The following is a 14179-nucleotide window of genomic DNA, read 5'->3' on the forward strand; positions in this document are numbered from 1 at the left end:
AGGGTGCATAGGACCAGATGGTCTACATAAACAGGTAAGGAACACATGAACTTTATAGATGAATAGAATAACACATCAGATCTTTGTAAGAGCAGACAAGTGTCTACTTAAGTGTCTACAGTCTACTCTAGACTGTGAATCTGGGACAGGAATCCAGATCACAAGAGGCAAGAGTTTAGGCAAGAGTATAAAGATACAAAAATTACAGAGGATCATTACCCACAAGGCTGCTTTGTGCTGAAAAGTACTCATTTACCATCCAGTGACTGGACAGCTGGTCTTTTCTCCTTCAGGTAGAAGCAAGACTATAATCTTTGTTGGATGACCCAATTCAAAGCTCCATTCAGGCTGACTGTGCAATCGTTGCTTATTTGCTTTAGTGAAATGTTATTTTCTCAGTACTCATGTTATTGTGTTCACTGAATGTGCATAGCTTTGTTCTGTGATAGCTATCTACGAGTTATCTATTTTTACCAACACCACCCCCTCATTGTCCTTCACATGCATTATGTCAAATTGTCATGGTGCTGAAAATACATGATGGCCAAAATAAATATGTTAGCACTATCTGTTCTGCAAAATATGCTATGTCAAGCATTTTGTGGGGGGGGGGGCAGGGGGGGACCTGGGATGGTTGTTTATGGTGCCTGCATACAGTTGAGTCAGCCACCTCAATTTATCTATTTGAAAATTTGTTTCAGGCAGGTTTTTGTGCAGTTTTACATTTGGGCAGTGGCAACATTCAGCATGGTAGTTGCTACTGATGCATGCACACAATTTGCTTAGATTATATGTGTCTTCCCAGGTCATACATCATTCAAAATCAACTACACTTCAATTAACAGCATTAATCGGTGATAATCAGCATGTTGGCACAAGTTCAGATCTTAGGATCAAGCTATATACTGAACACTTATAATCAAGAGTGTACCACCCAAAAATATCTCACACGAGGGATCATCACATAAAGTTACATGTAATATTGACTTCTCCATATTACGGCAAAAGAAGACAAGCATTAATATTGTTACCTACGTTAAAATTGGGTTAAAATTAAAATGCTCATTAAAGGCAGAAGATGTAAAAACTTAAAACCATTTCAAAAGAGAATTATGATACATATCTTTCCCCACTGGAATTAATAATCTCTTCAGTGACTGGATGATTCAATTCCTAGAACTTCTACATAATTTAACTGACATAGAGTTGCTTCCATGTTACTTTTAATTAATTTAAATGTCCCTGTAAGCATCTAACACTTCATGCAGAAATTGGTTATACATTTTCCTCAAATTTCTTGAAAGATTCTAAGTCATTCTTAGATAGAATAACATGCATGAATGTCTGAAGTCCTACTAGAAATCTGGTGGTTAATAAAAATTGCCACAGATGGAGATTTAATTTGCCCATCAATGGATAGCTTTAGACACCGTCTTTCTTCTTAGTAGGAATAATGTTGCAGATAAGATAAAGATTGTAAAACATTTCCAATTAACAGCAGCGTATCATTTACTGACAATGTTGGGTGCTAAAGTTATAATGTAGAAAATAGTAGACGTTAGGGAATGAAGGCTGTGACTGAAATTCTTTTCTAGAATTATTCAGTGAACTCCTACTCTTGACTACTGATCTTTTTGTTTAACATATATGCAGCTAGGAGAAATATGGGAAAAAGATTGTCAGATCTGTACCTGCAGCAACAAAACATTGAACATTACTTGTTCACCCCACATTTGTGCAAAGTCCCCATCAATCACTTGCACAAAGGAAGGATTTTTACCTGTAGTACGTCAACATTCAAAAGACCCCTGCTGTACTGAGACAGTGTGTGGTAAGTTTTCTCAATGGGGGAATAAAGACATACACATTTTTAGGATTTATATATATATAATACAGATGTTACATTTCAGTACCATTTTTCTATGAATATGAAAGATAGATGATCCCAAATTTATTTCCAGAAAAAGTATTACCAGCCTGTCATAAAGATAAAGATTTCCTGTCTTCCAAAGAAGTGAATTCCCTCATTTTAGCTGTTTCTTAATTTACAGAATGTGATGTAAGGTCCTGTACTGTGCCCAAAAAGGAATGTAACCCAGGCTTCCAGTTAGTAATAGCAACTTCTGAAGATGAATGTTGTACCATTTATTCCTGTGGTGAGTACCAAATTATCATTCAGACAATTATCATTCAGGTAATTATAATTTTAAACTAGAAGCAGAACAGAAATGAGTAAATATTCTGGTTTTTATTTTTCATCAGTTTATTTTTTTCCAAAGATTTCCATACTCTGTATCACACTGTGGATTTTGAAAATTCATCTTTATTGTGTGCACATGTTGTATAGTTTATATCCACAATAAATAAACCATGTACAAATAACATGTATATTACTCACACATATAATTTATGTGGAATGTATGAAATTTAATATTGAAGTACACTATTGGAAAGTGCAAATATTTTACAGAAGAAAATTCAATATGAAAAAACACAAAACATCACAAAATAATCATGATTTTAATTTTTAGTTGTGTAATGAAAGCAGTAGAGATGAAAAATAAAAAAATATTTAAAATAGTATTAATTCACAGAGTTTTAATATTCTGTGGTGAATGATATAACCTATTTACTGATGATCTGGCTCAAAATGCTATTTACTTTTTTTCCACCATGGTTCGTTCCAAAACCTATACAGCAAAAAACCAAAAGGAAAAAAAATCTTCAAGCTGGCTTCCCTCCCTCTTTTCCCTTTTCTTTCCCCGCCCTTCTCTTCCTTCCTTCCTTCCTTCCTTCCTTCCTTCCTTCCTTCCTTCCTTCCTTCCTTCCTTCCTTCCTTCCTTCCTTCCTTCCTTCCTTCCTTCCTTCCTTCCTTTGGAAGTACTGCTGACTAGCCACCTCTCAGCGTGGGTCAGGATTTGGTTTGTGCACATGACTCAGAGGTAAAAATTGAGTAAAACATTGTTAAGGTATATTGAGTACAGCACATGCTCAATAAACAAGATAACATTTGCAATAACCACACAGTCAGTTGAGTGAAGGCAAACAGTATCAGAAAAATAGCTAAGATTAAAATAACAACATAAAACATTGGTAGTTAGCTTTAATTCCCAAACGCAAGCAAAGTGAAAGACAAAAAGGTATTGCTGATAAGCACTTGGCCGGCAGAGTCTAACAGCATGTCTCAGATAGCAGGAAGGAAAAAAAGTCAAGTTAAGAAAAGTTGAGATGTTTGTTTGAATATTGAAGGACAGTTATAAAGAAACTACTGGTCAGGTGGCATAAGCAGACCAATCACACTCTAACGCAAATTAACAAAGACAGTTTGGTGCAAAATCATTATTGTTATCAGGTGCAAATACTTGAAAGGGGTTATTGAAGTTTTAGCCATTAAGGAAATATCCCACAGCTTGGGTGTGACCTTCAACTAAAGCAACTGCTCGGTGTTAGCTCAAATAAGCTGGAAGAAAGCTAAAAAAGACAATTTCTCCACACCTCCCTTCCCCTTCTTTTTCTCCATTTTTACACTCCTTGTTTTCCTTTTTTTGATGGACCCCCTTGAGAAATATGTCTCCCTTCTTTCATTGGGTCTCTCACTCTCATTGCCTTGAATTTTTTATCCAGCTACAACGTGAGTAGCCCAATCCAGATGGTGGGGGGCCTCCATGGCAGCTCTGTATGGTGTGGTAAAAGTGCCACCATACTGCCTCCAAAGGGACTTTAGATGGCAGAGAAAGGAGGAAAATTGAAAAACCTTCCTACTACCCAAAAAGCTCTATTGCACATGCAGAATAATGCATTTTCAATCCACTTTCAATGCATTTTGCAGCTGTGTGGAATAGCAAACAATTGTGAAAGTGCTTGTTGTGGGTTTTCCAGGCTGTGTAACAGACTTCTATCTGTGATACACCTCTGAAGATGCCAGCCACAGATGCAGGCAAAATGTTAGGAACAAGATCTACCAGATTACGGCTACATCCCTGAAACCCCACAACAACCAGTTGAATCCGGCCATGAAAGCCTTGTGAAAGTGGATTGAAAGTGCATTATTCTGCATGTGCATAAGGGGCCACAGAAAAATACTATGCCACACTTTGCAGTGGTGTAAAGTCTTCAGCGATGGAGGAGGGTATTCCTGGGCTGAAACCCCAGTGGAAGCTGACTTGTCAGCTGCACTCTGAAGAATGCTCCCAGCTGCCCGCCCCCCCCCCCCACTGTGCCAGCATGATCTCGCATGCTGGCATATCTCCCAGGTGACAGGCACTTTCAGATTGGGCAACTGCAGAGCTGTAAGCCATCTGCACAGTAGCATCTTTGCTCTCTCCACTGGCATAGGTTTCTCTTGTGCTGGTGGGGTGGGCAAATGCACCGGCATGGGCCTCTGCTGCTCCCATCAATCCCCCCACATCTGGATTGGGCCATAAGGGTGCAACATCATTATGAAACAAGTTTTAAACTGGGATTGATTTTATTAGTAGGGCAGAGGCCACAATAGCTGAGAACAGCTATGCCACCATGTCACCTCCAGAGGGCTTTCAAGGCAGGGCTGGGAGGCTTCAAAACAAACAATGCCCTCCACCTTGGCTGCCTGAAAAGCCCTCCATAGGGCTGAATGGAGTGATGTCCCCCTTTTGAATGTAGAATCATGTTGTAGAAAAAAGAATACTCCATAGTTTATAAATGTATTTTTTTCTTTTATGTTACTTACAGTACCAAAAGGCGTTTGTGTATCTAAAGGAATAGAGTATCAGGTAAGGACTGCTATACATAGCTAGGTATGGCTTAAACTACTAACTTGTCATGAGAGAAAATTCCAAATATGATAGCATTCCATTTTTTAAGTCATCATCAAGTAAATCTATCTCTGCTATTAAAGTATCTGAACTTTATGATGCTGTGGCAATACTGTTTGAATTTACAGGTTTTCTTTAGTATATTTTCACAGATTTAAACATTTCTATTTAGCAAAATTTGTATATTCTATGTATATATCAAACACACACACACACACATACGAAAGGCCCAGAAATGTTTAATGTTGGTTGTCAACAGTCTTTCTCTGATCTCATATTACCAAGTAGAATTTCTGATTTAATCTGAATTTAACAGAATTCCCCACTCTGCTTACTTCTTTTAAGCCTGGATCAATGGTATCTTTAAATCCTTGTGAGGATTGCGTTTGTACTGAGACAAAGGATCCTGAGACCCAAATGAACCAAATTCAGTGTTCTCTTAAAAAGTGCCCAACAGAATGTCAACAGGTAAGTAGTCATTTTACTGGCAGTTTTCTGCTCAGTTGCTTGTCTTAGGTTTAAATAATCTTTCTTGCTGTCCAAATTTTGTGGCACTGTATAGATATGTTTATTAGTACCTGGCTGCTCTGCCATTATAGCTGCTCGATTCTTCTGAGAATATGGATCCAGAAAGCTACGGTAGGAAAATTTTTCCTTAACAGGCTGTTCCACCATGGGCTGATTCTGATATTGGTATTTTATTTTATTTACCTATTTTTATCTTTCTTCCTAGTTGAGACCCACAGCATCCTACACAGTTATCCTCCATTTTATTCTCACAACAGCCTTACTGATCTGGCTGCTGTGGGTTTTCTGGGTGGTGCTGCCATAATCTGGCAGTTTTAGCTGCTAACATTTTACCTGCATCAATGATTGGCATCTTCAGAGGCATGCCATGATAAGATGTGTTTCTATCCATGGCACATACTAGGAGCTAAACTACCAGCCTATGACCACAAGCCCAAAAAACCCACAATAGCCAGTTGATCCCAGCTTTTAATGATATATTAACATTACTCGTGGTTCTATTTCTTTCTTTTTCTTTTTTCTATTTTTTCCTCATTTCTCTTATTCATTCATTTGTAGTGCTGCTAACGTCCGGGTGGTGGCTGGCGTTCTCCTTAGATTACAACTGACCTCCAAGGCATAGAGATCAGTTCACCTGGAGAAAATGGCCACTTTGGGCAGTGGATTCTATGGCATTATACCCCCCTGAAGTCCCTCCCTTCCCCAAACCCCACCTTCCTCAGGATCCACCCCCAAAACATCCAGGTATTCCCAACCCAGAGCTGACAACTCTATTTTCTGTGGATATAAAGCTCCTTCACTTGTAAATTCTTCTCCTCAGTATTCCATTGATGGGTTCTGTTGCACATAGTGGTGTTTCACCCAGTGAAGAGAGTGGGCAACAAGTGGCACCATGGGCCATTGGAGAAAAAATAGGGCTCTGACTCAGTGCTACATGCAAGCTAACAAAACAGTCAATGTCCTTCCTTCTTTAGGGTTTCCACTATATCCGTGAAGAAGGGAAATGCTGTGGTAAATGTGAACAGGTTGCTTGCATAGCACAGTTTTCATCTGGGACAGTGGTTGTTGAGGTATATGTTCACTTCATTTTTTATTTGCAATTTACATTTTTACTTGTTCATTTACCTTTAGGGTAGTCAATCGAATAAGCATATATGTTTCTCTACACTTCAGAATCTGTTCTGTTGTACTAGGAATAGTATTCTTTTTTCAGTCTCATGCATGAACAATCTTTCAAATTCAGGATTATATTGTGCTGGGTTTTTGTTTTTGTTTTTGGAAGCATGGACACATAGTTTAATAAAGCAACATCTGGTGAATAGGACATTTCTACATTCACACCTTTTTTCAAACTCTCCACCACTGACAACCAATGGTCAGCTTTTCTTTTGCTGACCAACGGAACCAACAAGAGTCATTATAGCTTCCATACATTTTTGCCAATTTTGTGTCATGTTAAGTGCCAATGGTGAAGCACCACTGTATTTATAAAAGTGGGTATTTACAAAAGTCCCTACTGCATGACCCAATTTTTTCCCATCCATGGTGAAAGAGTATTTCACATTGTAGTTATTGTTAGGTCCTCGTAGCATTCAATACCTTTTGGAAACTGGATGTTCATGCTTCTGCAAAATAATCTATTAAAATGTTGCTAATTTTCTAATACCTACATTTCACACATGCATCTAAGCAGGTAGCTTTTAAGCTGTATGTAATCAAAACATTTTATATTCTCATTTCTGATTTGGTCCATGATATTATAGTCTAATATCTTATTATCAACTAATGCCTTAACGGTATCTGCCATATGATTCGCACTTTGTCAATGATTTATATACAACCTTTGTATTCTATTAAGATTTCTTTACTTTAGTTTAGGCTTATATTCAGCCCTACCCCAGCCAAATTCTGGACTCAGGATGGCTTACATGCAACAATACAATACAATAAAATTCACCCCAAATTCACTAAATATGAAATTGAAATATGAAATTGAAAAAAACTTTGGGGCCAGTATACTTTGGGGCCAGTAATTCCAAGTAAGCTTTTAGCAGGGAGAGATCAAACAATAAGAAACAAACCAGCTTAAAAACTATCCCATCCACCCCCCATAACCTATCTTGTTCAATAAAAAGGGAGGAGGAAGAAAAAGAGGGAGAGGAGAAAAGGGGGTAGGGGTAGGGGGAAGGGGAAGCCAATCAAGATGCCTCAGCCAGAGCCCTGGCAGAACATCTCCATCTTACATGCCCTGTGGGACTGCATTACATCCTGCAGGACCCAGGTTTCAGGCGACAGAGTGTTCCACCAGGCTGGGCCAAAACTGAAAATGCCCTCCTTGGTTGAGGTCAGTTGGATGGGCAGGGTATTTCTTCCTCCATTCCTTCTTTGAGAGGGCAGAGCCAAGGGGGCTGTAGACTGGGCCTTTTCCCAGGGCTGCTTTTTTTACTCCATATATACCACGATGAAGATCAGAAGAGTCAATGTGAATTCCTTGTTCCTTAGTTAGCTTCCTATATGTACAATAAAGTTGTCTTCTGCATTGCATACATTTGGAATGCATGCAAGTCTAGCTATTGTAGCTAAGCAAATATCATATTAATTAAAGGATTGACGTTGTTACCCCCCAAAAATGCTAACACTCTCCGTTTTTAAAGAGAATTCTTCTTCAAATTGTACTTTTCTACTAGCTCATCCAGGAAGATGCCAGGGGGCATTTTTTGGTTTTCTGAACAAAATGAGCAATAGTGTTAACACCAATATATTGCAAATGTCATTAAAGACTTTTTTGTGATTGCAGAAATTTGAGAGAAAAAAATTACACAACAATGATAATTGGTTTGTAAATGGTTTGTTTAAAAATTTGGGACACATATAGGGAAAACATGGGAAAATTATCTCCAAGGGTTTCTCCAGTTGCCTGCCAGATGTCCTGCCAAGTCTGTTGGAGGTTTGGGCCTTGAGGTTCTCCAGGCTGATAGCGCTAAGGGATTTCAATGTTCATGTGAACTCAGCCTCCTCATTTCAGGCTCCAGACAGGTCTCACCCACCAATCAGGCTATACCCTGGATTTGATTTTTGGCATGAGAGTGGATGCGGATCTGATCTCTTTAGACAGAGTGCCATAGTCAGACTATTTTGTCCTGAAAGCCTGGCTGGGGGCTCCCTCCCTGTGTAGGTGACAAGCGGATTTATGCTTGCCCAATTGTTTTGCTCCCAATCACTGGGCCTCAGTTATAAGTATATGGATATAAATCAAATCCACTTCAAGTTTTGGCCCAAGGAATATGTACATTGGAAGAACTGTGGCAGACAAGATACTTAATATACAGAAAGTCTCAGATTAAACCCCTTACAGTTTTAGGGACTTGGGTAGGCTATGTTGGGAAAGACCTTTTGTTGCCCAAGGATGTAGAAAACTGATGCCAGTTAAAGGGCACTGATCTTGATGGTCTGGATAACCATGGCAAGCTTTGCATAGGTACATTTTTATGTTAGATGCACTTGTATGGGAATTGTGTTCTTCTAAGGCCCCATGAAAATCCTATTTATAGAGAGATGCATCAACGAAAACTCTACTTTTCCTTTTATTCAATTATTTCTATTGTTGCTCTTCATTCCTATTATCGCTGCCTTTTTCAGAATGTTCTTTTTTATTAATCAGGTGGGAGAGTTCTATAAGGATCCACGAGATAACTGTACTCGGTATACGTGCTCTAAGTTGTCAGGTCGTTTTTTTCTGAACAGCACAATAACACCCTGCCCACTAATTGATCAGTCATATTGTGTTCCAGTAAGTATTTTTGTGACTGTGCTTTGCATTTAGCAATCAAGATAACATCTGGAGTTTATACATATCATAGCTCAGAGACCCCTGGGGTGGCATGAATAAGAAGAGCCTTGAGTAGTGAAGAAAGATGTGGTAGTAATACTTGTCAGGATGAATGTGGCTTATGACTCTCCCTCTTTTTGTGGCTATATTTCCACTGTTATTTTCTATGGAACAATTCACTAATCTTAAGAAGATTTTAAGAGGAAGCTGTAACTGCACAGTCGAACAAATTAATGGATTCTATACTGGGTTTGGAAAAGTAAAAATAAGCAGTTTTACTTTTAAAAACTAAGGTATGAAAAAAAGCATTAAAATCTGAGATATTGCTATGTTGGTTTTAAAAACAGGGAACCATTGAACCCACACCAGATGGATGCTGCCAGACGTGTAAGTATGTTGTGGTAGCTTATTAATGTAAACTTGGAGATATCTATTTGTTATGACTCTCAACATAAAAATTAATCTAGATTATCCTGATTTTGGTTCCTGGTTATCTTTGGGTGGGGCCCAGAAATGTAAGCCAAACAGAATAACAGTGTTTGCTCTGGTATCCCTGTGTTACATTAGAATAAAACAGTCTGTTCTTGGATTGCTTCCACCCTGTTGCTTTAGTTCTCACTAGTGCTGCTACTATCTGCATGCTTGGGTCTGATAAAAATACAGCCTGAATTTTGCACCAGACTTCACCATCCTTTGAAAAATTCCTAAAGATGGTCATATATGTTTCAGCAAAATTATTCCAAGTCATAAGAGCCACACCTTTTTATCATAAGAAAAGGCTTTAACTGCAATTATATTGTGTTCTGGGTGTTAGGCCATTTCCGCACGGCCACGGTGGGGGTTGGGTCGGCGTACATGATGCCGACCCAACCCCCTTGGGACCGTTTGCACGAACAGTCGCAGAAACTACCGGGACGACGGCACCACACCGCATTATCGCCCGATCGACCTACCTTTTCTGCGACCGTCCGGCGTGTCGCCAAGGCCAGGGGACACACACCCTGCCCTGCGCAACCGCTCCGGCATCGCAGGGCAGGGTGGGGCGTGTCCCCAGGATGGCCCTTGTGGTCTCGTCCTACTCTATGATTTCATGACCCAGCCCAGCACTGTGAAATGGCCCATATTTTTCCCGTGTTGAGGCTGCCTGGTGAAAGCTGAAGGGGGGCAAACAAAGGTAGGTTGGCCACTAGGTGGGAAGTAGAGGAGGATGCTGGGAAAAGGGAGAGGCTATAGGGGCTTTCAGGGAAGGGAAAGAGGAAATAGTTGGGAAAAAGTGAATGAGACATCTCATCCTACAAGTCCTTGTAGGACTTCCACTTGTTTAGTTTATTTTTGTTCTTTGTTGAGAACTATCCTAAAAATTATGTTCAGACTATTTTCTTCATTTGATATTAGAGTAGCACTGAACTGACTTGTTACAGTTAAGTAGTTAATTATATTAATTCACATTAATAAATTAATATATTGATTTTAATATTATGTTATTATATTACTGCTAATGTCAGTTGGTCTTGTAATTATTTCTAGTAAGGTAAATATAAATAGCATTGAATTTGATGCTGGTGTTTCAGAATCTTTTCATTTTCAGGTTATGTCTTGTCACATAACTGCTCAATTAATCGAAGGAGACAATATGTTGCTCATAAGCGATGTAAATCAGCCACACCTATCTTGGTATCCTCCTGCAACGGATCATGCAGCACTTACTCTGTGTAAGTCAGAGATTCCAACTCACTGAGCATACTTTTTCTGTATAGCATAACAGAAAAACACAAAAAAAATCCCTTTTTTCTGGGCAGGAAATTTATTAGCAATTGGAGTATACTGACAACATTGCTAAGGCATGGTTATGGCAATTCATATCTGGGGGGGAATGTCTGAACTTGTAGTGACAAGCAAATCAAGCAAATCCCTCTAGACTTTTTACACATGGGTTTGAAGTGATCACACAAGTAATTTACTATCCTCCCCTAATCTTAAGTGATCAGTTGATCTGTCATGAGTCCAAGGCTGTGCAAATTAGTAATCGACTTCCACATGATTAGCATTTGATTTGAAAAATCAAAGGCCATTTTCTGATGTGAATATATTCTAGAGACTATCTTACTTTTCACTTAATAGTACAGACAACTGAAGGGAACTTTCTGAATGCTAATCATGTGGAAGTGAATCAAATGGGTAGAAGACTACACTTGCATGATCTCTCTTTCCCATGCAAGATGGGGTCAGTTTATTGTTAGAATGACTCTGTTTGATCTTTGGTGTTCCGCAAAGAAGGCTCAAGACAACGGAAATACCCAGGAATTCAAAATCTGAGTGCATGGTGTGTGGAGGAAAAGATGGGGATAGAGAATGATAGAAGCATGTAGATTTAATCTGTATATTGAATCAAGTGGTGCTCAGGGCTGTTTACATATAAATAACATTAAAAAGTACAAGGAAATGATCATTCAAACGTGGGGAAGCATCTGGGGGTTGAAGATGTTTGGGTACATATTTAAAAGATAAAGAGAAACACAGAGATCCAAAAAGTAAAATGTTATGTGCTGAGAGACTCTCAATAACTTGTCATAATAGCTTAGTAACTTAATGACAGAAAAGAAATTTTCAAACTTCTAAGGTATCAGAAGCAACCAGATGCTGAATGAAGCAAGAGGTTTGTAGGTTCAGGATCTCAAACTATTACACCACATACAACTATCACACATCATACAACTATGCAATGGGGTACTGCTCTTGCTCCTTCCTCTGTAAAAATGGGAGACATATCTCCATTCACAGAAGTCCCTTTTACAGTATGTTGCAAACTTCAGGATCTACATGGGACACCACATTTCTGTCACCCCAACAAATCCATAAAACAGAAAAGGAAATGAAAATATAGATTCCTAAATTGGGTCATGTATCTGTTAGAGACTCTTGCCTCTTCCCCTTCTGCTAATCATGGCAATGGTTTATTTAATGCATGCATTTTATTGGGCATATTTGTCAAACTATCCACAGACACATACAAATATGTTCATTATTTGGGGGGAGACAGAAAGGATAGTAGAAGTTCAGGCTCCATCCTTCCTTCTCTCAATTTGCCATGGAAAATCAAGGGAGAGGAAAGTTCAACTTGGGTAAAATCAAAGCCATGAATAGCTGTGGTTTCCATTGGTTAAAAGTGAAAAAAAAGCTAAAATCTGTTTGAATACAGACATGTTGAAATATCAATCAAAATATTTTGCCTATATGCTTTCCCCCGTTCAGGTATTCCTTTGTCACCAACAAAATGAAGCATCAGTGCACCTGTTGTCATGCGACAAAATATCGTAAAATGAAGACAGAACTGATTTGCAGGGGAAGGAGACGACTCAGATACACATATCTTCATATTGAAGAATGTGGTTGTGTTGAGACAATATGTCCTACATAAAGCAAGGAATCAAACGCACTGGGGGAACAAACATTTTCTTTAAAAGCACACTATATGTCTGGAAATGCTTCATGGCAGCCATGGGAACTTCACTGCACTGCAAAGCCAATTTTTCTTGTAATGTCGGATATTCAGAATTATGTTTAAAAGTGATTCAATGCTGTAATATTCTCTCTCACTTTGATTTATCCAGGAAACTGGACAATTAATGAGAGAACCATGCCTAGAATATTTGTCAAGCCATACTTACTCATTCTTCTCTTTTCTCTTGGAATTACCTCACCTAAATTAGTTGCAGTATACATTCATGTATTTCATTCCAAAAGGCTTTACAAACAAGAACTATAGTACTTGATTGATTTTTAAAAAATCATATCTTTCCCAGATGATTGGTCAGTGTGTAAATTACACCTTGACTACAAATTTAAGAAGAAAGCTTTCAGCTTAAAGATGCAGGATACTGGAGTAAAGAACAATCAACCACATCCATCATAGAGTTTGATACATTTATGAAGGATAATCTGGTACCTCTGCTCTGGTACCTCTGTTCACTCAGCAGTGTCAGCAGAAGAGTTTGTTTGTTCATGTGTGTGTGCACGCACATGCGTTTGTATGATCTTGATATACAACTTATAAGTGGGAACCCATGAGACTCATGGTGACGGACCTATTTTTCCCCTTTCTGCTGGCCAGGCCAGCCACTTGCCAGGCAGAGCCACCCTAGAAGTGCTGCTGCTCCCCTTACCCCTCGCTGCCCACCTTCTTCACCCTCCCCACTGAGGTAAATTGCAATTGTCTGCAATTGTGCAGGCAATATGTTTCTTTATCTGGGGGAGTATTAACCGCCCCCTTCCATTTGTGTAAGGTGGTAAGATGTTTCTGCAAATTCAGTGGTTCCCTGGAATTTGTAGAAAAAGGTTCCACTGAACATGGCCTCACATGCTAACTATAGCAATGTACATGGTACCCAGGTCCAGAATACGTAATAATTAGAATATATAATAATTAGGAATACATACATACATACATAGATACCCACCTCTGTCACCTCCAAACATATCTTTTGATGTAAAAAGGGCTACCATAATTAGATCCAGGATTTTGTACCAAAGAATATTTCGCTGAGTGGAAGAGCTTTTCCCATACTCACTGGGAATGCTATCAAGTCATATCTGGCTTATGGCAAACTGAAAAGATTTTCAAGGCAAGAGGGGTTCGGAGATGGTTTGCCAATTCCTGCCTTCACGTGGGATCCGTGACTGGCCCAAGGTCACCCAGCAGGCATCATGTGGAGGAAGGAGGAATCGAACCTGGTTTTCCACATACCATTCTTAACCACTACACCACACTGGCTCTCTCATACATACCTTTACATATTTATTACAGCTTGTCTAACTGGCATGTTTGAAGTTGGGACAAAATGTTCTTGTAACTTCATTTTCCCAGCAGCTTCAGCATATTTCGCTAGAAGTGTTTCCTTGAAGCCCTGACTTGGATGGCCCAAACCAACCCATTCTGGTCAGATCTCAGAAGCTAAACAGGGTCAGCTTTGGTTAGTACTTGAATAGAAGACCTTCAAGGAAGTCAAGGGTTGCTTTGCAGAGGCAAATA

At 39.1% G+C, this 14179-nt stretch overlaps 1 protein-coding gene across 1 annotated transcript in view; it reads left to right on the forward strand.

Annotated features, from left to right (window-relative positions):
- LOC125426312 (mucin-5B-like) overlaps positions 1-12689 on the forward strand; it is a 94133-nt gene extending 81444 nt beyond the window's left edge. Inside the window, exons 37-46 of the mRNA XM_048484570.1 lie at positions 3-34; positions 1654-1831; positions 2052-2156; positions 4711-4751; positions 5139-5261; positions 6296-6391; positions 8983-9111; positions 9498-9537; positions 10739-10862; positions 12403-12689. Coding sequence (XP_048340527.1) covers positions 3-34; positions 1654-1831; positions 2052-2156; positions 4711-4751; positions 5139-5261; positions 6296-6391; positions 8983-9111; positions 9498-9537; positions 10739-10862; positions 12403-12568 — 1034 coding nt within the window. The 3' untranslated portion in view covers positions 12569-12689. The remainder of the gene's footprint in view (positions 1-2; positions 35-1653; positions 1832-2051; positions 2157-4710; positions 4752-5138; positions 5262-6295; positions 6392-8982; positions 9112-9497; positions 9538-10738; positions 10863-12402) is intronic.
- Positions 12690-14179: the final 1490 nt, after the last annotated feature.

This window comes from Sphaerodactylus townsendi, linkage group LG02 (genome assembly GCF_021028975.2).
Source record: "Sphaerodactylus townsendi isolate TG3544 linkage group LG02, MPM_Stown_v2.3, whole genome shotgun sequence".
Lineage (NCBI taxonomy): Eukaryota > Metazoa > Chordata > Lepidosauria > Squamata > Sphaerodactylidae > Sphaerodactylus > Sphaerodactylus townsendi.